Genomic DNA, 24,573 nt, shown 5'->3' with positions numbered 1-24,573 from the left:
TGTATTACCATAAAGGGCAGGAGTCCTAGTCAGGGCTCAGGACCCCATTGTGTTAAGTGCTATAAAAATACAGCAAAAACACTAGCTGCCACAAAGAGTGCACAACCGGGTGCTTGGGGGAGGCGGTGCCACGGGACCAACCCGGCAGTACCCCAGATGCTCTGCCCCAGGGCTTCCCCAAGTCCACCGCTGCTGAAACTGACCAGCGGCGGACTTGGGGAAGCCCTGGGGAAGAGCAGCTGGGGTGCTGCCCGGTTGGTCCCGCAACGCTGCCCCTCACCTGAACAGCACTGTGGCACCAACCAGGCAGCACCCTAGCTGCTCTGCCCGCCCTTCCCCAAGTCTGCCGCTGGTCAGTTTCAACAGCGAGGGACTTGGGGAAGCCGTGGGGCAGAGCAGCTGGGGTGCTGCCGGGTTGGTCCCACAGCTCTGCCCCTCGCCCCCCTGCTCGAAGCCTGGCAGCACCCCAGCTGCTCTTCTCTGCAGCTTCCCCAAGTCTGCCACTCGTCAGTTTCAGCAGCGGCAGCAGCGGGGGTGCTGTTGGGAGCCAAGCAGGGGGGTGAGGGGCGGCGCTGTGGGACCAACCCGGCAGCACCCTCGCTGCTCTGCTGTGTGTTGTTTCCCCAAATCTTCAGCTGGTCAGTTTCAGCAGCAGCAGAAGACTTGGGGAAGCTGCACGGAGCAACTCCAAATGTCCAGCTGGCCGGAGCACTTCCGGGTTCCAGTTGGTGCCAGACTATCAGGAGTACCGGACCACTGGACGCCGGGCAATTGGAGTTTTACTGTAGAACTGAAAAACTAAGAAGGAAATAGAAAACAAAGTAAACACTTGATCTGTGAGTTTGCATTGTGCAGGACTGTGTCACAAATGTTCTGTTAATCCAGTGTGTACCTTGCACTGACAACAGACTTGAAAAGCTGGAAGTCCATTGAAAATGCTGAACTTCTGAAGAGTCTGTTTCTCCTTTACACGTGTAGGTAAATCCCATTGACACTAGTGGAGTTAAGAGAAGAACAGATCCTTTCAACACAGTGTACAAAACCTTTTGGTTAAAATACATGAAAGAGGACAGTGAGTTTGGGCCAGATTTGATTTCAGTTTCAGCACTGTAAATTCTGAGCAACTCTGAAAAGAGGACAAAGAGGACCGACTAGCGATTTGTGTTCAAAGAGGTGTTTTTTGATTATATGACACATTCTATAAAGCTAGATATTAAGCTATATCAGCTCTCAAAAGCGAAGAGCAGCAGCTGGTAAAAAAACATTTGTGCAAATTAAGGATGTAAGCAAGTAGCTGAGTACTCGACAATCCGATAAACTTAAATTTATCAGGTAGTCGAGTACTTGACTATTTGCTGTCTCTGTATGAGAAACAGCAAGGAGGGAGAACAGGAGTACTGGTGGTGCTGGCTGCCCTAGCACCATCTCTGCGGTGCCACTTGGCCTCCTACCCCCCGCCTCTATCGGAGGCAGCAGGGTGGAGATAGGGGAGGCTGCTGCGAAGCAGCCACGGCCAGCCCCAGCTTCCATGAACAGGGGTTGCTCCAACAGTAGCTGAAGATGCAAGAGACAGAGTCATGAAGCCCAGCCTTGGCCGCCGCAAACAGGGGCTGTTGCCAGAGCAGCCCCTGTCTGTGGCCTGCTCGGGCTACTGTGAACAGGGTCTGCTGGATCTGGTGCAAGCCAGGACCGAGCACTGTGGGCTTCTGCCAGTCTGGGAGCGCTGCACCTCTGCATTTTAAACATGGTAAGAGCTCCTGGGCTATTACTATATTTAAAATGCAGAGTGGGTGGCAGGACTCAGTCCTGGCTCTCACTGGCTCCAGGAGCTACCCGCACTGCGGCCCTGCATTTGAAATGTGGCAAGAGCCCAGTGGTTCTTACTACATTTAAAATGCAGAGGGATAGCAGTCTGGTGTAACCCCCGTTGCAGCTTTGTAGAGCTGTCTCCCGTATCGACTAATTGCATAGTCAACACAAATTGTATCGACTACACAATTAGCCAGACAACTGCTCTTTAACATCCTTAGTGAAAGTAGAAATGTAAGTTTTTAATGACGTTGGTCTTAATTTTTTTTAAGCAATAGTAACCTTGCTTTACTAAAGTATTGTATGCTATGTCTATTCTGTGGAAACAGAATACCTGGCATCTACTGACATATTACTGAGTAATATAATTGAAGACTTTGCTTTCTAATTTGGCTCTTTAGTATGTATCTAACAATTATGTGTGTGTACTTTTATTATAGTGTACCTCATGGTATATATTATACTTAAAGTTGAGTCACAGCTTCTGTTTTATGGTTCCTCTCAGTGTAGACATATCCTTATTGTTAGGGGTTTCTCAAACTTCTGCAATTTCTATAGCCTTTGGTCCAAGTTACTAGTTAATCAAATTCCACCTGAAGAATGGATGTGTGACAATTTTGTAAGGTGTAGTTTAACAGAAGAAATTAGTAATATAGTTGGTCAAAATTATTATGGTGATCTTTTTACTTCTGAAGAAAGTTCAAATTGGAATTTTTTTAGCCTCAGTGGCTGGTAATGAATGAGAACATGGAATAAATTGCCTCCCACCTATTACAATTGTTGGTTTTATATGAACTATATTAGCACAGAGACCTCTGCATAGTCTGTGTTTCAGTGTATAGCCTGGCAGAGATTACCATAACAAATGAGTCTTGCACAAGGGGAATTTCTACATAAATTAATGTACATATTGTACATATTTATTATAGCATAATATTAGTAAATGTAGATTAAAACAAAGCTTTATGAGTCTGTCTCTTGCATCCGTTGGGCATCAGACAGACTTCTGGGAATTGAATTAATAAATAATGAACTGATCACCAAAACCAGTCTGGTTTCTGGAGGCTCTTTGGTTAGTTTAACCCCAGCCATCTTCAAGAAATAGTCAAATTATTGCTCTAAATTAACTGTGGAAGTCTGAAGTAATGCCAGTGTAACTAAACAAAATTTGGGCTTGTTTCCATAATCTTTGCTTGTGTGTTAGGCTCAGTTCACCATTGCCCTATATCTTGTGTAGTCATTTATGCATGTGCAAAATGGATGTGACTCGTTACCTGTAAATGACTACGTAAGGGGAAGGCAAAGTTGGATTTTGAAATGTAAAAGCATTTCCAGATCCCATAAACTTTAATAGCAACTGTGAATGCTCAAGCACTTGAAAATACTCAGCTCTACTTCTGTTTGAATGCTGTCCGAGCCTCTGCCTTGATAAACTTTTTTGGAGAGCATTCAGACAGTATTTTGGTTGTATATTAAAGTTACGATATTTGGAGCAGTTTTGAGGATGGCTTTTCTGCTGTTGAGCATGCAATAAAACTCCACGGAAATTATGCATGTTGCTGAAAATGAAGTGTTTCTGGATTCATTTTTTTGCTGTGCTTTGGATGCATTTAAAAAGGATTTTAGAAAGAAAACTGCTTAAGTGACAAATTTAGTTTGAAACCTAATATTAAACTCTACAGCTAAGCATGTATATTTTCATAGTAAATAAGATGTGCTTCATCTTTTTGTTTTAAACAGCAGGAAAGAATCATGTGAATTCAGATACCAAAGGCCAGGAAGGAAGATTCCTAAATATATCCCACCTTCACTTCCAAGTAATAAGAAATGGTTTGGGACACCTATTGAAGAGATGAGGAGAATGCCTATTTGTGGGGCTCATCTTCCTCATTTGAGACCATCAACCAATCATACAGTGACCATCAGAGTATGATAATTCAGAATATTATTTGAAAACACAACTGTATTATTAAATTGATGTTAGATGGCATAAGATTGATGCTGCCATTTATTAGTTTTGCAGCCTTACTTGGTTGTGGAAACTTTTGACTTTCCATGGAAAGCTAACTAAAGTATCCAATATGCAGAAAAACAACTCGCCTTCTGTGATACAGAGGTCTTATAGTTTGGCTGAATATGATCCAGAAATAATATTAAGATTTTGATTCTGCTGCTTATTTAACAAACTTTTCTTGATAGGTTTGTGCCTTCCCATTTGACTTCTGAGTTTTGGGAGCTGCAGTATGTTATAGCTGTAGTCAGAATTTGTCAATGTTTTCTGTTTTCAAAATTCTCCATTTTGGAATCAACATGTAAAAGATAAGGGAATTAGTAAAGAGGAGTCCGAAGGAATTTTAGCCTTGCATCCCATACTAATCCTGGCACGTGTTTGTCTCTTCCAAGTAATACACAGTAAAATAATTGTTAATGTGAAATATATGATAAAAAAACTGGCAGCATGTAACAAAAGTGCATCTAAAAATTGCATTAATTCTCAGTACACTCATATTTATTGAACTTACGTGTTGCTTAAAAGGCATGTGGTATTGAACTGCTAAAGCAATATAAACAGAATTTACTATCTAAAAGTCAGGCATTTTAAAGGTGTGTTCCCATTGCATCCACAACTAGTCATTACTATGTGCAATAATAGTGTTATTCACGCACATAATTATGGCTTTATTTGGAACCATAATTATCTGACTTTTTTGTAAATTTCCAGCCATAATGGCTTAGAATAGATTTGAGGGTGTTTTTAAATCTTTTTGGGTTGGGGGGGACCTTTAAAATGATTGCATGTATTATATTTATTTCATAGTGCACTAAAAGTTCAAATGATCACACTTTATTTTCATAGAATGTTAGTCTAGAAGGAACCATTACAGTCCCATACTCTGACATCCAGCATAACAGGCCACAGAACCTCATCCAGTAATATCAGCATTGAGAATTATGAATGTGTTATGTCTGGAGTTTAAAAAAAAACACCTATCCATGTTGAGTTAGTAGAAAGCAGAACAGCATATAACACATTTTATAAAAGTATGATGATAATTTTATGTATTCTAATGGTTCAAAAGATGCCAAATAAAATTATAATTTTTTTTAAAGAAATCCAGTTTTGGGCTGTGTGTAAAAATGAGTAAAAATGTGTGTAAAAATGTGTGCTTTCCCTGTTTGCTGCTTTTGTGCCTGGATATATGCGGCAGATACACTCTGCCTTAGTGTTTTCGACTGAGTCCACCAGTGAGTCCACTATGAGGGTACGTCTAGACTACAAGCCTCTTTCGAAAGAGATTGTCTAGACAGCCACAAGGGTTTTGAAAAAGAGATCCACTTTTGAGAAAGAGAGCACCCAGGCAATCTGGATGCTCTCTTTCAAAAAAGCCCTGTTTGCTCTTTCGAAAAAAAGGCATTTTTTAACACACTTTTGAAAAAAGATGTTCTTCCTGGTAAAAGTAGGTTTAACAATGTCGAAAAAACTGCCATGTTCTTTCGATTTAATTTCAAAAACACGGTGGCAGTCTAGATGCAGATGAAGTTTTGTTTTTTTTTTTTTGAAAAAAGGCCACTTTTTCCAAAAAAAAACCTCAGTAGTCTAGATACACCCTGAAGAATCTAGGCAAAGGTTAGCTGAAACAGCATATGTATACGCCCCTTTAGTATTGTCTTAGGAAAGGAGTATTTGTAACAGCAATTCATAGGCCTTTACCTGAAGTCCGTTTCAGAATTCCCAAGCTAAAAGTCTACAAAGAAATCTTCTGGATGGAATGGCTCCCTAGGGTGTGAGCGAGACTCTTGTCCTTTGCAGAAGGTCTGATTTCTAGATCCATTCTTCCTGCTCATCTTCGTGTTCCTGTTTAAATTGCCATTCCCTGAGATAGGTAGGGGGCCTCTTTTATTACACTCTGGTTGTCTTGGTTGTAGACTCCAGTTTGTCTCTTAAATGGGGAAGTATACTCCTATAGCCCAAAGTGAAACCGTTTCAGAAAATATTATATAAATACCTTGAAAACTACTATCTTAGAATGAAAGTGTCTACTCTACCAAAATAAGTCCTTACACTGAAATCAAGTGTAACCCTCACCAGCACAGTGCGCTTTTCGACCCTTTCTGGTGGCTAGATTACGTACAGAAGTTTGAGACCACTACTGTTGGCCTAGTTCACCAGGTATTTTAGCTCAAGCCTGTACTCTTAGACCCAGAGATCCTGAGTTCCTTCCTCAGACAGTCTAGGCAAGAGCAGTATTACATAGGCATGTATGTAGTTAAGTCTAAGAGTATATAATATGGGCCAATGCTTGTTCTTAGATGTTTGGATACAAATGGCATTAAGCTTGCTGGAATGTGTGAAAAAGGATCTGCGGCCAAAATTTGGCTCACTACTTAAAGGATTTCTGTTTATTGTTTATATAGCTTTCACAAGCACTTTGCACAGCATGAATTTCCTTTCTATTCTCTGTTGCAGGTAGATCTGTTGAGGGAAGGAGAGGTGCCCAAACCTTTTCCAACTCATTATAAAGATTTGTGGGACAATAAGCATGTTAAAATGCCCTGTTCAGAACAAAATTTATACCCTGTAGAAGATGAGGTAAGAAACAAAATATTTCCTTACAAATACCACAGAAAGTTTGGGCAATAAAAACCAGAGTGATATTATGAGGAGCTATGACTGTGCCTTCTACTATAGTTTTAGATACTCAGTTTGCCATACTGAATTGGAATATTGGTTTATCTGGTCTGGTTGCTAAGCTTCATACAAAAGAAGAGAGCACTTCTACCAGCCAATAATTCATATAGTCATTTGTGTGATGAACACTATGCAACAGGGCTATTCAACATGCATTTGGCCCGTGGCCCATTTGTTTGCAGCCCACGGTGTGGTTTGGATTTACACAGGGCTCAACGTGCAGCCCGCGAGTGGGAGCCAAAACAAAAACATAGTCAATATAATGGTCTTCTGTTAATATGTGCTTTAGTAGTGAAATTTCTGGACTGTCATCGCTCTTTCAAAGTGATGTCATATGGGTGGAAATTGGGTAAATATTGCATTTTATTAATGGCAGAACTGACTTAAATGGCGCCTGCATATTGTGTAGTCTGCCTTAATCTTTGTATTCATGCCCTTCAGTGTGGAATAAGCTGTTTGCATATATTTGCATATATATTTGTATGTATATGCAACCACACTTAATTTGCGGCCTTGGCCTTTGACATGTGCTGTGAGTTTCATTGCGGGCCCTGGTGCTTCCAAAGTTGATTAGCCCTGCTATACGTGGTAGGGAAGAAGGGTAAGGGGCAGATTGGGCATGGAAAAAAGAAGACTTGATCCTGTTGGAGGTGACCATTATGCTTTTGCAGAATGAGATTGAATGTTGAATGACAAACTGTAACTTAATCATGTACAATTTTTAAGTGTATATTCTTTTCCTCCGTTAATGTGCTACTGGCTAACCCATAAATGGCTTAGTTTTGCTAGATTAAAGATTTTTTTTGGCTTGAGTATCATATTACCACTTGGAAGACAGGTGACTGAAAGACTTTTTAGTTTTAGGTAAACATTTTTAGAGATGGACCTGTGTCCCCTTGTGGAGACCAAATTCTGTTGCCTCTTGACAGCTGCCACATACTTTAACAGACTACAGACTTTTTTGACTTTCTCAGCTATGTGGTATTTTTTTATGAAGCTGGAAAAGTAATAAAATAATAACTAGTGAGTTGATGCTTTATTGGAAAAGGATTCATGAACACTGTATGGTGCCACTTAGGCAAGACCATTAGCATGACTCTGAAGAGGTAAACTGTCTTGTCAAGAAATCTCCTACCATCCTTAAAAATTGCCTGTGTTTGTGTAGAGTAAGCTCGGGAGTTTTTCCCAGTATCTTTTAAGCTTTTTAGATGATATGCCTTAATTTGAATACGTGCAAAAATTAGAGATTTTGTAAACCCCTTTGTTTGAAATGTGAATTTTTAAATTACTATTCTGAGTGTGAAAAGTGACCTTTTTTTGGTGTAGATTTTAGAACACTGGCCATATTATGTTGTCATGAAAAACCCACTTTATCCTCATTTCTGAAACCCATGTTCAAGTCTTGATCATCTCTTACCATGCTAATTATAACCCTCTCTCTTCTCACCTTTCTTTCCAGATGGTCTAAATCAGGGGTGGCAAACCCATTCCAGATGAAGAGCCACAATAGCAGTGGAGACAGCATGAAGAGCCGGGGCAAAGATGTTTGGGGAGAGGGGGCGTAAGGCACCGTGCAGGGGGGGAAATAGGTGCTGGTACATCCATCCTAAGGCATGGCTGCTTTTTTTTTTTCTTCTGCTCAACAACTTTGCCCCAGCTCTTCACACTGTCTCCCCTGCTATTGTGGCTCTCCAAAAAAGCACTGGGAAGGAGTGAGAGGTGCAAGCTCTGGGAGGGAATTTGGGTGCCGGAGGAAGTAGAGAAGAGGATGCTGGCTCAGGGAGGGTGCTCCAGGCTGGAGTGTTGGGGTCAGGTGGTGGGCTGGGGTGTTGAGCAAGCCGCAGGTTTGTGGCTGTGAGGGTGCAGGAGTTTGGGCTGGGGTCTAGGCTGGGAGTATGATGGGCTCAGGACACAGATTTGCAGTGTGTGGATGGTGCAGGAGTGTTGTGGCAGAAGACTGGGGGATGTGGGGGTGCAGGAGTTTGGGGATGTGAGAGGCTCAGAACAGGGTGTTCCAGTGTATGATAGGCTCAGGTTTGGGGCCTTGGAGGGGTGCAGGATTGTTATGATGCTGCGACCAGATGGGGGTTTATTGGCCTGGCTTCATTTTTAAATAAAATATTATGTCAAACACACAATGTTTCAGTATTGTCTTTTTTTATGAGAGGAGCGGGAAACTTGTTTTGAGTCGGGGTCACTGACACACAGAAAAATCAGTCGGGGCCACACAAGTGAGATGCAAAAAAACAACCGCTCCAAAAACCCTCAGGCCTCACTGACATGGCCACAACTGTGTTGGTAGGGGAAAGGGACAGGGTGCTGGGGCAGGGTACTCGGGGGTGTGCCTGGCTCTGGAGAAGGGGAGGGGGATTGGGTTAGAGGGGGGGGCGGGGTCTGGCCAGGAGGAGGGGACAGACACAGCTGGAGCCAGTACCTGGGGATCCTGGGTCTCCGGAAGTGCGCTTGGCTGCTTTTTTCTTCCCCTCCCCTCCCCTCCCCTCCCCTCCCCTCCCCTCCCCCAGGCACTCCCCCCCCCCTCTCTAACCCCTCCCCTTCCCCAGAGCCAGGCACACCCCCCCACACACAGTCCCCCTCCCCTTCCCCCTTCCTCAGTCAGGCACACCTCCACCCAATCCAATCCCCTTCCCCAAAGCCAGGCACACACCTCCCCAACCCAGTCTCCCTCCCCTTCTGCAGAGCCAGGCACTCCCCCCCCCCCCCCCAGTCCCCCTCCCCTTTCCCGAGAGCCAGGCCCCCCCCCCCCCCAACCCAATCGCCTTCTCCAGACCCCAGTGCACACACCCCCAACCCAATCCCCTTTCCCAGAGCCAGGCGCGCACGCCTCCAACCCAGTCCCCTTCCCTCCCCAGAGCCAGGCACTGGCTCCCCTCTATACCAGTACCCCTCTTCACCCCCCCAACCTAATTCTTGGGTCCTGGAGGCGGAGCGACCACTACAGCCACACGCATCTTCCTCCACGCGCTGGGGCGCGTGTGCTGAGCAGCCGCCTTGAGAGGTGCTGGCTGGGACGCTGTGTGCACCCCGCTTTCCCTCCACTGCCCCCCGGATCCAATCCCCATCCCTTCCCCTACCCCAGACTAGAGCCAGGCACCCCCACCCTCCCACTCTAACCTAATTCTAGGGTCCTGGAGTCACCGCCGCTACAGCCGCACATCTCGCTCCAAGCTCTGGGGTGCATGCGCTGAGTGGCCAGCACTCCGAGCGCACCCCCCCCCCCCAACCTTCCTCTTCTCGCCCTCCCCAGAGCCAGACACCTCTCCTCCTCGCTCTAACCCAATCCCCTTTCCCCACTAATCTTATGCCCAGGTCTCGGAGCCGTCGCTGCCACCACACCCGGAGCTGCTGCCTGTGCTGAGCAGCTGGCTGCTATCACGTGCAGGCTGGGACTCTGTGTGTGACCTGGCCTGCATGTGCAGGATATGATGCAGTGCACTGGGGGCCACGAGCATGCATGCGGTTCACAGCAGCCTGGCCGTGACAGTGGCTGACCTGAGCGGTTCTGGGTTCCGTCCCGGTTCCATTAGGAACCGCAGTTTTTTTTTCTTCGTGAGCTGCATGCTGCTCGCGAGCCGCGGGTTGGCCACCCCTGCTCTAAATCTTCACTAGCAATTTTTTCTCTGATTTGTTTTGATCATACCACCTTTCTTTGTTTAGTATAACGTGAATAGAGTATCAGTTTTTGTTAATTGTATGGTCTTTCCTTCTGATTCTGGGTATGATTAACAGTGTTTATAGTCAGTAAAGCTGTACGTGATTTGGGCCTTGGCTCACTTAGGGACTTCGTCGTCACCAGTTTAAACGATTTTGGTAGTTAAGAGCAAATGAGGCACTTTTGCTACCTGTTCATAGATGTCCAACCTTTGGGTCTAAAGGCAGACTTAAAAGATGAAGTCAATCACACTTCAGCTATTAAACTCCCTTCAGTAGTGATCTCTTCTAATCATGCTTTTGATCAACCATTGCCTGCATTATGGACCATTTATGGGTTATTTATGGCTGATGGGGCAATATAGGAAAGAGTGCAGTCAGCATGAAGGAGAGATCTTTCTATACAGTTTTTTTTAAATGCCCCAATTAAAAATATTTTTAAAAGAAAATGAAGTGTTATTTGAGACAATAATTAGTAAATCACATAATTGCTCAAAGCACAGTTCTTCCTAAAAGTAGACCAATAGTGCCTCTTTCCTTTTCTCCCCTCTACAGTTGATGTCACTGAATATAACATTGTTTCATGCTTTTTGGCTTGAATATGATTTTATTGGCTTTCTTTGCTTTGTTAATTTTTTAAAAAATTATTTTTTTTAAAGAATGGTGATAGGACTGCTGGAAGCCGATGGGAGCTAATCCAGACTGCACTGCTTAACAAGTTCACTAGCTCACATGATTTGAAGGTAAGGCCAACAATTCCAAATGAAGTTAATGTTAAAATGAGTTATGAGTAGATTCAGGTACTATATTTGTCTAGGAGTGCCCTTGCCAATCCTGGTTTTCTTTTCTTTTTTTCTGTGCTGAGGGATGGACCTACATAAGCAAGAGAAGAAAGTGACTATGTAAGGGGAAATGGAAAACTCCTTCTGCAAAATTTACTATCAAATGCATAAAATAAAGATACTGGGAAAATATATGGAAAAAGCTCTCTTTTCTGGCAGTCCATTTACCAGAAAGATCAATTAATTAGTATTTCTGATATCCCTCAAGTCTGTTAATTGGAACCAGTATACTGCCCAGTATGTTATGCAGTTGGATATTCTGCACTCTACTTTTATGCAAAAGAGACAGAAGACAAGTAAGCAAGCTGAAATCAGGGATTTATTCAAAAAAGCAGCTTCCAGGGTATACTGACTCATTGGACTATCTCCCACATCTCTACATCTACAGTGATAATTTGCTGCTGGTAATGATGACCCTGAGGTACTGCAAGAAGGATGGAGGGTGGAAACTGATATTTTAGATCTAAGACTACTAAACAATTTTGTAAAGCCTAAGAAGTTAAGTATGGTGATTCTGACAACTATAATTACTTCACTGGAAAAAGGGGATTGGGTTTTAGCTCTTAACCTGCAAGATGCCTGTTTTCATATGACAATATACTCTTCACTCAAAAAAATCTACGATTTACTAAAGGTCTGGATAGTTTGCAAACAGAATGTTTCCTTTCAGTCTCGCCTCCACCTGGAGTCTGTTCTCCAGGGTCCTGGTGGTAGTGGTTGCCTACTTCTAACAGGAGGAAATCCTGGTCTTCAGGTATCTTTATGACTGGCTACTCAAGGGCATTTCTTATGAAGCAGTGCTGTCTTCCATCCAACTGGTCCTTGCTCTTTTCTAAGCTAAATGGGTTTTGAGCTAAATGTAAAGAAATCCCCATTAAGTCTCAGAAAGAATATAAGGGCTTCTTTGGATTTGTCAACAGCAAGGACCTATGCTTCCTTAGAAGGGTTTATAGCCTTGTCAAGTGTAGTATGAACCATTCAGGCAAGTCCTTGAATACGAGAAGGAACTGTCGTCACTCCTGTGACATATGGCAGTTTGCACTTTTGTGACTGATAATGCCATGCTAGGCCTTTGCTGTGTTCAAGGCTAGTTCAGAATGACCTATTCTCCAGCCAAATACCTTGGACCGGATTAGTGGAAAGATCAGTTCAAATCTGCATGGGCATTCTCTTCTGTCCCTCAGTTATCTCAACTTTAGCAACAAATTTATCACTGTCCGTATGGGGAACTCATCTCAGTGCTTTCATGCCTCAGGGCAAATGGAGAACTTAGAAAACCAGTTTCCACATCAATTTGTTGCAACTCGAGGCCATCAGGAATGCCTGCCTCTCTTTCTATTTCACAAGAATTCAGGCTGCTGGTAAGGCTTTACACCTTTTAAAAAAAATTAAAAGCCTTTATGCCCTATGATAACTAAAGAAAATGTTCTTTTTCTTTGTTTCATGGATGACACATCAACTATTGAATTATTTTGTGTCAACAATTCCTAGCTTGTGTTTTGAAGCTGACCGATTTCTTGAAGCAGTGTAAAATTGATGTTCTAAAACATGGTTCTTTGCTAGAAAAAAAAAGTGAGTTAGATTAGACAAAAAGAAAATGTTAGAGAAAGTCAAATATACACACACAGAGTATTGTAAATTAAGAACTAAAATTGCTTTCCTTGGAATTATTTTAGTAAGATTGTGTAGTCCTTGAACTTATATTTTTTCTTTAGTTGTTCTGCTTAACTGTGTCATGGTTGTGATTACAACTACAAAGGGGTTGTGTCATGGTTGTGATTCAGCTACAAAGGGGTTGTTTTGCTTATATAAAGTCTGCAGGTCAGGCTTGAGAGAGCAAATCTGTTGTGTACTGACAGCTTTTGCCAGTAGATGGTGGTGTTTCCTCAAAAAAGATTTAACTTCACTGAAGTTTATCATATGCCTTCCAAGGATCTGTAGTATTACTAGCAGGTGAGGCATCATTGACCAGGCAAAGTCATTTTGTGTAGATGACACTTATATTTAATTTCTTGAACTTTTCTATGGGTAATAGAATTTTTTATTTAATGTGCTAGCAAAAGGGAAGTAAAATAACAGTTTTAAATGTGTAGGATTTCAACTTCAAACATTATTCATTTTACTGAATAATTACCATACATAATAAATTTGAATCTGAAACTTGTAAAGCTTCCATTACTCTTTCCATAACTAATTTGAATTAGTTTGTGATTTGTAACCGTAAACATTTTCTTTGCACTGAAATGGCAGTTGAATAGGCCACTTGATTTCAATTTTGTTAGCAAATATTTGTTATGAACTGTAATTATAATAATTATGACCTTTTTTGGATGAAAAACAAAAACATTATTTAAACCTTTCAGCCAGCACATTTCAGTGTAAAAAGCAGTGCATTTGGCTTATTTAAGTGGCAAGATTGTTTATGCAAAATTTAGTATCAGTAAGTAATTGCAAAATATGACTTTATTTTGCACAAACTCTTTAAAATATATACTAGATTCCAGTATGTGTTCTCCAAGTGGGTTTTTTTAAAGTGTTTTTTGTTTTGTTTTGTTTTTGTATGTTTGTGTTACTGTGTTCTTCCAGGAGGCTATATTGAGATACAATGTTGCTTATACCAAGAAATGGGACTTTACCGCTCTTACTGACTTCTGTGATAAGGTAAGAAAATTTACTTGAAAATGTAAAAGATAATTCAATGAATTCGGGCTGTATTTACTATATATTTTTTACATTTTGTTTCATTTTTCCTTCTATCAAAACTCACCAGCTGCCCATTTTTATAACCAGCCTTAATGTAATATTATTTCCTTGGCAATGGTAGCTATAATGGTTAGTGTTCTCTAGATTTTTGTGGTACTAGCTTGGAAGTTTTAGAGCATTCCTAAACCTTTTATTTCCAATAAAAAACTGCTTTACTCTGTGATCATCCTGTTAGGTTGCCAGATTTGTTACCCAGTTAACTCTAGTGTGTTTTTAATGTTTCTTTCGAAAAAAGAAACCTGTTACTTTTATATTTCTCTCCAGTTTCATTCATCCGTCTTTGTTTCTCTGTCACATAGGCTAGTTGTAAGTGTGGTGGTATACTTTTCTTTTAGGATATAAGAGGTCTTGAGTTCAAATTTTAGACAAACCCTAGTGAAGATGGGAGCAATTTCTCTGTCTTCAGACTTCCTTTCTGGTAAGTGGATGGAGGATGTAAGCTACAGATTACAGATGTTAGTAACATTGCTTAATGCATTTCTCCAAGGTGCTTAGTTACCATGTTGATGAAGGCAATACAACAACTGAAATACAACATGTTTTATTTTATTCTGTCTTGAGTTTAAGAGCTCCAAAAAGGAGACAGATTCTAAGGTGGAAGGAGAGAAATAAATGTATTAGGCAAATACACAAGGCTACCTTTGTTCTTTGTTTTGGTGATAAAGATAATGGATGGATCTCTAGCAAGGAGTACACTATTAGGCAATTCAGGTATGGTTGAAACTGAATATGATTTGTATTGACTGGTCAAACTAAAAGCTATAAAGAAGAATTTTTAATAAGTTATGGATTTTTTGTGAGGTTTTGCATAGTAATTACAAAGATATTCTAGAAAATTTGAAATGTGCTTCCTTTACCATAAAATAGAAAGAAATATATTTTCTTTTTTTGTTCACCAATTTTTACCACATGCACAAACAAAAATTTTCATAGGAGAAATGGTAAGTATCCAAAAGTAGTTGTACATTTACATAATTGCTGTTAAGAACATAAGAACGACCTTACTGGGTCAATATCCGGTCTGCCGACTGTGGCCAATGCTAGATGCCCTAGAGGGAATAAATACAGCAGGTAATCATCATATGATGCTTCTCCTGTCTTTCATTTCCAGACAATCAAAGGCTAGGGACTCCTTTTCTACCCACCCTGGCTCATGGCCATTGATGGACCTAATCTCCATGAATTTATCTAGCTCTCTTTTGAACCCTATTAAAATCCTAGCCTTCACAATATCCTCTGGCAAGTAGTTTTACAGGTTGACTGTGCTGCATGAAGAAAAATTTCCTTTTTTGTTTGTTTTAAGCCTGCTAGCTATTAATTTCATTTTGAGTCTCCTAGTTCTTCTGTTATGGGAACAAGCAACTTTTTCTCCTTCACTTTTTCCACACCAGTCATGATTTTATAGTCCTGTTTCATAATTTTCTTCATAATTCGCAGGTTTTCTTTTTTGTAAGTTCATACACTGTGGCTGTGTCTACATTGGAATGATCTTGCGCCAAAGTGGCCGCTTTTGCACAAAAACATGCTGCCTGTTTACACTGGCGGGGAGTTCTTGCGGAAGAACACAGACGTTCTAATGTGTGAAATCAGGGCTTCTTGCGCAAGAACTATGATGCTCCCGCTCAGGAATAAGCCCTCTTGCTCAACTGTTCTTACGCAAGAGGCCAGTGTAGACAGGCAACATGAATTTCTCACGCAAGAAAGCCCGATGGCTAAAATGGCCATTGGAGCTTTCTTATGCAAGAGAGCATCTACACTAGCACGGATGCTCTTGCGCAAAAGCATCTCTCTTGCGCAAAGGCACATGCCAGTGTAGACGCTCTCTTGCGCAAATACTTTAACTCAAGAACTCTTGCGTTAAAGAGTATTTGCGCAAGATCATGCCAATGTAGACGTAGCCTGTGTGTATATAAAAACGTTTGGTCAACTTGATGGATGGAAGAAAGCAGTCTGCTTTATAAATACCTCTTTCATGCTCTCATGGACAGTTAGATTGGAGTAGGATTTCGTTCTGTGACAACATAGTGGTGGCACTACGTCAGGACGTGTCATAGGATCCCTCTATGTCAAGGTTGTCTGTAAAAGGTGCTGAATTAATCTGTCTTCAGGCCTCTCGGGTGTTGCTCTTTCCTACTCCTGGTTCATCTGCTTTTGGGGCTGCATTGGCTAGCTTTACACCATTAGCATAGCAGTGATTGTAGTTGTGTATGTGTTTTGCATCCTTGCTCTGGGTGGGCTTTCCACCATTCAGTCTTTGCGCCTTGGCTGCACCACCAGAAATTTAATTAGGTCTGTTAGGTGCTCTGTAAAATGATCAAGTAATATAATATTTCAACAAATATAACAGCTTATAAAATACAAAAGTGGGAGGAAAAATGCCTGTCCTAGGGCAACCCTGTGAGGACTACCCTCCAGTAGCAGGCTGTGGCAAAACAAGCCTACCAGCCTCAGTTTCCCTGCATTAGAGTCTTCTGCAACTCCATACCAGGGATATTAAAATGCAGTTAATTGACTAGTTGAGTAGTCAATGGAATTTCCAGCTGGGGAAATGATGTTCAGAACCTGGGGTCAGCTGGAGAGACTCCAGCTGACCCTGGGCTCCACAGTGCTTAGGCGTTTAAAGGAGCAGCACTGCACAGCTGAGCCGTGGAAGTACCCCCACCCCTTTGCTGCCTTTATCTCCTAGCAAGGGGAGGAATCAACTAGTTGACAGACTATCCGATAAGCAAAATGCAGGACAATGTAGCACTTTGTCTAAGACTAACAAGATGGTTTATTAGATGATGAGCTTTCGTGGGCCAGACCCACTTCCTCAGATCAAATAGTGGAAGAAAATAGTCACAACCATATATACCAAAGGATACAATTAAAAAAAATGAACACATATGAAAAGGACAAATCATGTTTCAGAACAGGAGGGGGATGCAGGGGAGGGGGGAAAGGAAGGAAGGTAAGTGTCTGTGAATTGATGATATTAGAGGTGGGGAGAGTGGGATGTTTGTGAGTTAATGGTATTAGAGGTGATAATTGGGGAAGCTATCTTGATAATGGGTAAGATAGTTCAAGTGTTTGTTCAATCCTCTTTGGAGAGTGTCGAATTTTAGCATGAATGACAGTTCAGAGGATTCCCTTTCAAGTGCAGATGTAAAAGGTCTTTGTAGCAGAATGCAGGTGGTTAAATCATTGAGAGAGTGTCCTTTCTGGTTAAAATGGCAAGAAACTGTTTTTTCTTTGTGATCTTGTCTGATATCTGTTTTGTGGGCATTAATCCTTTGGCGAAGTGTCTGAGATGTTTGTCCAATGTACATAGCAGACGGACACTTTCGGCACATGATAGCATAGATTATATTTCTGGATGCGCAGGAATATGTGTTCTGTTGACTAATCCGTAACATCCCTACTCCATACAAGCTTTACTCACTGATATCCTCATTGGGGCCAGTTTATTATGAAATTTAGTGCAACTTCGTCCATAACAAAAGGCCTAAAACATCATCTGTTATTTGCCCATAGTGTAAATAGTTCTTTAAAAATATCACGATTTCTAGGCCACTGATTTAGCGCATATTGCACTGTAGGGTGTTTGTGCCTGAGCTTTTCATTAGTCTTCTGCTGACCTTCTGCCAGGACAGCACCCCAGCCCTGTCAGCAGGAATGCAACCCTTTCCTTCCTGGTGGAGAATTTACATCCCTCCTCCCCTACAAAGCCTCTCTGCTGGGAGGTTCAGCCTAACCCAGGAAGCATCTATCACTTTCCCTGTTCGATTAACCTCTCATGTCAGACAGGCCATCGAGTAAGTTGCTCCGCTGCTCTATTTCCATCAGCCTTCTTTGGCCTTCGTTTCCAACCAGCAATTTCCTCTGCTGTTTTTCTTGTCTTCATCCCTCTCTGGCCTTGGCTATCTGATTAGAAAGCTTCAGGGGGTAGCCACATTAGTCTGTATGGGATAAACTTAAAAAACAGCAAATAGTCTGGTAGCACTTTACAGACTAACAGAACATGGAGATGGTATCATGAGCTTTCGTGGGCACAGCCCACTTCTTCAGAAAATCAGTTTAGAAACCCTTCTGCTATGTTAATATGTTTATCCTCTCTGGCTCTGGTTTTTCAGCAGGCAACCCCTTCTCCTACTCTCAGACATTAGCTCTGGCTTTCCATTTTAGATGGTCAATCATCAAACCCCTCTTGCGTCTCGCCTGTCATTAGCCTCCTCTTCCCTTCTACCCCACTCCTCCAAAACCACCTATAGCTTCATTCCGGGAATTTCTAGTCTCCTGATCCCTGGCAGTTCTCATTTCCAAGGAATTCTAACATGACCCCTCCTATGTTGTGCAAATGTATGGCCTCGAGTGTGTTTCTTTAAGCCCAGCTTGGATCAACTGACCAGTCGCAGATGCACTGGTCTTTTCACTCTTAAAGGGTCAGTGACAGTCTCCAATATATTTTAAAATTATTATTGAAAAATACATTGGAATGTTTGAAATTGGTGCTGCACAGCTGGAAATGTGTCTGAGTTTGCATGCAAGTGATGTGTGAGTTCAAAAACTGGATGGTCTGATTGAGAGATCGTCTAGAGACAATAAGTAATATCAACTGCCACTGGAGAAGATAGGAATAATAAAGTAATAAACTAATAGTGGGTATAAATCCATCCAAAGGTGAGAAGGAAGTTTGACACAAAGTAACACAGCAATTGAGGAAAGTTGTACCAAAGTCTGAGTTACAGATCAGGCTTGAATACTGTATCTTAAAATATTAAACAAGAATGAAAATCACAGAAATTGTAGGAGAAGAAAATAAATACATACTCTGATTCAGAAATTAAATGTCTAGAGCTAGGGAACAGAGAAATTTCCCTTTCCAAAGTTTTTAACTTTCCCGTTCCCCTAATAGCTAAATCGCCTCATGGAAATGCATGAATTCATACTTTTTTAAAATGTTGAATGCCCAAAAATCAGAGACATAGGGTGAGTGTTTTAATGGACCAACATGGTGATAGAAACAAGCTTTTGAGCTTACAAATCTGAAGAAAATCTGAGTAAATGCAAAAGCTTGTTTCTATCACTCTGAGAGGTTAGACTAATAAATTATATATAAAAGCCTAATGTCTGTGGCTCTGTAACGCTGTAATGTTCTCTGTTGCCTCTGAGCCGTGCCTGTGCCTCTGTAACGTTTTCTGTTGCCTCTGAGCGGCGTCACGGCATTGATCAGTAGACGGAGTGGAGCACTGAGCGCCGTATGACGGGGCAGGTTCGCACCGCGGTGGCGAGGGCGATCCACCCCGCACTCAAGTGGTGCCAACCCCCATGCTGCATGGGGACTGCGGAGCCCAAACGGCCGTTTGTGCAGCTTGCTCCTGTACGGCGGCCCCGCTGAGCAGCGCAGAAATCAGTCGAGCGCTGCGAAGGGGAGCGGGGCAGTGACATACATGGCCAGGGGGTGGGGCCTGGACGAGCGTGCGTCTCTTACGTCAGAAAAGGGCTCCAGATTCAAAAGGAGGAGAGCAGAGGAGGCGGAGAGAAGTGGAGGGGGGAGAGGGGAACAGTGGCTCAGGAGAGAAGATCGAGATAGAAAGGGAATAGGATGTGGAGGAGAAACCCGAGGGCAGGGCGAAGAGGTGGGGCAGGGAGACACTCAGTCCCCACCAAGACACACCCGTCTTATGATTTTTAAGTTCCTTGCAAAATCCCATCTTATGACGGGCTATTGGCTAGTAAATTATATTAGCTCATTCACCTTGTCATGCTAATATATGGGACCAACACAACTACAACAACACTGTGAACAACGCTGCAAACAAAAACACATATTTTTAGATATAGCAAGTCTTTTAAATTAATTCTGGAATAAGGCATATGGAAACTTTGAAAAATTCCATAAATTATCAAAATCTCTTCTTTTGTTTGCTTAGCAGTATCAGAATAGATGAGCTATTGAATGAAAACCTGAGTTTCAGTGGGCACTTAGTGGAAATGGTTGCAGATTGACCTAAACATGCTAGCTGGAGTGAAGTGCAGAGTTTGAACCTTTTGACTTTGGGAGCTAGCACTTACCGTTTTAGTGATGATTGATGATTTCTCTTATTTACAAGTTATTCGAGAGGGTGGGATGAAAGCGAAACTGGCTGTAGGAATGAGTTCAGAGGTTGGCAAGTGACTTGGCTAAGACTAGGGATGTTACAACCCTCATGGGCTGCATGTTGCCTACCACTGCTTTCATATGTCATGAGAAAGTGACAGGGAATTGGGGAGGAAGTATTCATCTAGCTAAAACGACTGTGTGTCGTAATAGTTTTAATCATATTTCTATCAGAATAAAGTAAAGGTGAACGTGTTAACTGTAATTTATCATTCTGTCTATGATTAGAAAATTGAAAATGGTGCTGAGCTGAAGTGGCAATAGTTAGTGTGTTTTTGCATTTTAAGTGCTAATGTTGGTCTTCCTCTCTGCCAGCTGCTGGAAGCAGCAGAAACTAATATGCTTTGTTTTATGGCTCTCCTGTGTAGCGTTCCACTAAATTAAATCCAAAACACTTGCCTAATAACTTATATTCTCAATGAATCAATATGCTTAATGTGGCAATTTTTCATAAGAATATGTGACAATACATTACAGGAAGAAGGTCGCTGGTGCTAACGTATTCGGGGTACTTTTGGAAGCTTGTGTTTTGTGACAATCCTTTGATTTTATTACTTGCATGCCTATTACATTTGAAAGTGAAATTTACATTATTGAAATAATGTTCTATATTAAACAGCTTCTAAAGAACTGTTAACTTGAATAAACATTGTATGATATCAAATAGAGGATTTTCTTCCTCACTTTGTGAATTTTTCTTATTCTTTGGATTTCTTAGGAATAACGTAATGACTTGTGGAGGCATCATTAAAACCTAAAACAAATCTCATGCATAACATGCTTTTCCTAATTTATGTGTTGTATTCTTTTTGGGAGGCTGCAGTTCTAAAATAATTTTTTGTAATTTGAGGGCAAGGAAAAGTAGTCCCTATGTTAAATTATATATTTGGTCTGTGGATAAAGTGGTATAGTTGGAATTACATTTTCTCTTTTGTCCTGGCTGATCAACAAAGGATGCTAATGTCCAGCTGGGAATTGTTTGATTCATCTTATTGTGAAATGTTGCAGATGAAATTAGAATGATAATTTTTTTCTCTTACATTTATTGTAAAAAATCAAAAATGCTTTTCAGTGGCACAGCCCTAATTGCATATCTAAGCATAACAGGCTGAAATACTAACATCAGAAGTTAGGTAAATTTGTCTCTCTTTAATTACATTGGACTGAGGCATAAAACATCTGTCATGTTATGGCAGGTATTACATGACCATCTGGCAAAATGTATAGGTAAGAGGTTTTTCCAACTCACCAAAAATAAATTGCCTTCATTTTTATAATTTAATTTCAGATTATTTTACAGAAGCCCTAGCTAACTAATTTAAAAGAAACACGAAGTTATCATATGTCCGTATTGTATGACTTAGAATCATGCTTAAGGTTGATTTTTGTATCTCTTTAAATGTACCTCTTCAGGTGTGTTTTCTGCAATTTTGTGGATGTTTGTTGAATGTAGTCCGTACTGAAAATATATTTCATACTTACAAGATTCCATCTGATGTTTGTTTTGTCTCTGTGCTTTGAAATTCAGATTTAAAATTTCATGGAAATGCTCACTTTCTGGACTCTGTCCAACATGAATTATAGGGTTTTTTAATCAGTACAGCCTTCGTTATTTTACAGCTCAGTCTAATTTAATTAAAAAGGACTGTTTAAACCACAAGGGAGCTAATCAGAACCATTAGATAAGATGAGCTAGACCTAATGTAGCATGACATTTACACTTTGTGTGTGTCTCATTAAAACAGTTGAGGCATTCTATTTAAGACTGCTATATATTATTTGTATTAAACTAGGAAATGTGAACTGTGCTATGGCAACTTAAATATCAAGTGTTCAGCATCTCAGGAAACGAGTTGTAGCTCACAAAAGATTATTCTCTAATACCCTAATAAATTTGTTAGCCTTTAAAGTGTCACAGGACTGCTTGTTGTTCTTGGTACTTTTTGACTCCTTGGACCTTCACTCTTTGAGTGCCATGGTTTTTAAGGCAGTCGGGTCCTATGGAGCTCTGTCTCCTTGAAATATTTCAGTTTTGACAAAATGTTCCACAAGAGGGAGCTCATACTCTGTTTTATACATACTGTCTTTCTGGGTGTAATTTAGTATGTGAATGCAAAATCACATTCCAAAAATAAGGAACATTAAACATTTTGTAAGAAACAAAGTTAAAATGAAACTTTTTTTAATGATATAAGTAAGCAGTGTTGCACCCTATTCCTGTTAAGATGGCTTAACATGGATGCTACTTGTGATCGATGTCTGACAGGTGGACAATTCTGTTGACATACATGGCATTGACACACTGTTTTCTCTTGTTTTCGAAGAGGCTGGTATCTGTAGCTGTGGTTTGTTTACACATCATTGCTAATAATGTCACCTAGGTAATGAAATTCTCATTGCTTGGAATTTATGGTGGGCTCTAATCCGGTAGCACTGAATAGAAATGCAAAACTTCTGAAGTGATAGAAAAGAGTAGCAATGAAAGTAAGGGCGAAGTGTAGGAGATGCAAAAGGGAAATGTGGCCGGGATAGGGGTTGTTGCAGTCCCATGGCAAGATGATGATAACTCGGTAGTGAGGCTATGAAGATAAATCAGTGGGTTTTATTAAATGGTCCCTTAATAACAGTGCTGTTTATTCTTGTAACTTTTTTCCTTTTGTGTATATTTACCATTCCACTTCATATTGTTTCTCTGAGGACAAAGATGGTTATATCATCTAAATTGGTCAGCTGTAAGATGTCCTTTGTTACTTTCTAACAATTTTTTAAACTTTTTGAGTTTAAGCATGCTGTTGATACTGTTTTGTGAAGTGCTCTTCTGTTGCCTGTGGATGCTCTGTTCTTTGAAAGATTGGAGAAGCTTTTGAATGTTAAATAGATATTGTATCACTGCACAAAGAGTTGGAGTGATCAGTGTTGTAAAAACAAAATCCAGCTTGCAAATTTAGTTTTGGTTATATAAAATGTAGTAGATATTTATACAAACAGGGCCAAACGGCACTCCATTGATTTCACAAAATGGAGGCTTTCTCCAGCTTCAGAACCCAGTCTTCAGTGAAATCTTTGGAACCCTGCCAAATTAACCAGCAGAAGAGTTGGCACAAGTTAGTTTTAAGTTCTTGTTACACTGATTGTGCAAGGGAGTTGTATCCAGCTGAGGCTTCTGCCCTCTGTATAAAACTGGGCAACCATAGCTGCAGTATTTAAGCTAACAGTAAAGCTGCCTGTTAAACACTCACGGCTGGAGTCAAATCAGCTTCCTTTCATGAGAAGGAAGTCTACAGTTTTAATTTCGATTTTTAGTAGTAAAAAATAAATGTTATCACTCCTAAAACTTGTTGCAGACTAAATAAACAGCTAAATAATGTACTTGCCTGTTCTACTTAGATGAAAGGAAAGACCTAAAAACCAAAAAGACCCCCCCTCCATTATATTTTGCTTTCTTCTCTTGCTGCTGCCAAAGGGGGTGGGAAGCGAGACACCCACCAGCAGTTGTATGCTGTAGTCTTGTCATTTTGTACATGCAGACAATGTATATATGTCCTTCAGGACACTCCAAATGTCTCTGTGCACTGAGTAAGCGCACACAGTGAGTGGATTGATGTTTGTGTTACGTTATTTAGTAACAGAAAGGGTTAAAGTTTATATTTAAACATGCCATTAAAGAACAATTTGTAACCTTTATAGGTTATTCCTAAGTATGGAATAGTAAATGAAAAGTTTGGACTCATGAAGTTCCAGACTGATTTTCTGTGGAGAAAAAGAGGTAAGAAGGGAGAACTGGCTTAGGGGGTCAGACTGAGGTGGGGAGCGGAAGTGATGGTGACACTATTCTAAGATCATCAACAAAAATGAAGCTTCTCCCATGTGAGTAATCAAAATGAATGGAGCTCTTACTAGATTATGTAGATTGCTGGGCTCTACTTTACTCTTTGATCTTGGTTTCTCTTGGTGGGGTTTGCATGTGTTTTGATGGACTCCTTTTTGTGGGGTCACAGAAGAAGTTCATCACAATAGCCCTTTTAAAACCAAAATGATGTCACTCAAAAAAATGGAGACAACCTAGGGTCTACCTTCTTTCCTGTGAGGAATGAAATCATTTAAATGTCAACATGGTTTACTACCACTGGGCATAGGAATTGAGACGAAGGGGTCAGCTGATACATCTTTGTTGTTCCACACTCTCTCCAAATTTACATCTGCATTGGCTATGCTAAGTTCAAATGTTTATGGGTCTTTTTAGCAACAATTATGGCTAAAACTTTTAAAAGAAAGCTGTGATTCTGAAAGACATGAGTAGTAACATAGACAGATGCCAGTATGGTACAGGCAGTCCCCGGGTTACGTACAAGATAGGGACTGTAGGTTTGTTCTTAAGTTGAATTTGTATGTAAGTCGGAACTGGCATCCAGATTCAGCCGCTGTTGAAACCGACCAGCAGTGGCTGAATCGGACACGCCTGGGGCAGAGCAGCTGGGGTGCTGCTGGGTTGGTCCCGCAGCGCCACACCTCGGCGCTGCGGGGACCAACCTGGCAGCACCCCAGCTGCTCTACCCCAGGTGTCCCCAAGTCAGCCACTGCTGAAGCTGATCAGCGGCTGATTCCAGGAAGCCCGGGGCAGAGCAGCTCTGCCTTGGGCTTCCTGTAGTCAGCCGCTGATC

General features: G+C 41.2%; 1 protein-coding gene across 4 annotated transcripts in view; it reads left to right on the top strand.

The window, feature by feature from the left end:
* PARG (poly(ADP-ribose) glycohydrolase) overlaps positions 1–24,573 on the top strand; it is a 140,095-nt gene that overhangs the window by 13,493 nt on the left and 102,029 nt on the right. For 3 of the 4 annotated variants that reach the window (XM_025189658.3, XM_006112396.5, XM_075934810.2), the window contains exons 4-7: positions 3,550–3,736; positions 6,278–6,400; positions 10,828–10,911; positions 13,597–13,671. In XM_025189658.3, coding sequence (XP_025045443.3) covers positions 3,550–3,736; positions 6,278–6,400; positions 10,828–10,911; positions 13,597–13,671 — 469 coding nt within the window. The remainder of the gene's footprint in view (positions 1–3,549; positions 3,737–6,277; positions 6,401–10,827; positions 10,912–13,596; positions 13,672–24,573) is intronic. The other variant, XM_014578622.4, reaches the window with a different exon arrangement.

This window comes from Pelodiscus sinensis, chromosome 8, assembly GCF_052426305.1.
Source record: "Pelodiscus sinensis isolate ZL-2025 chromosome 8, ASM5242630v1, whole genome shotgun sequence".
NCBI classification, from domain to species: domain Eukaryota; kingdom Metazoa; phylum Chordata; order Testudines; family Trionychidae; genus Pelodiscus; species Pelodiscus sinensis.
Note: the sequence above shows the minus strand (reverse complement) of the source record. Positions and strands in the feature narration are given on the sequence as shown.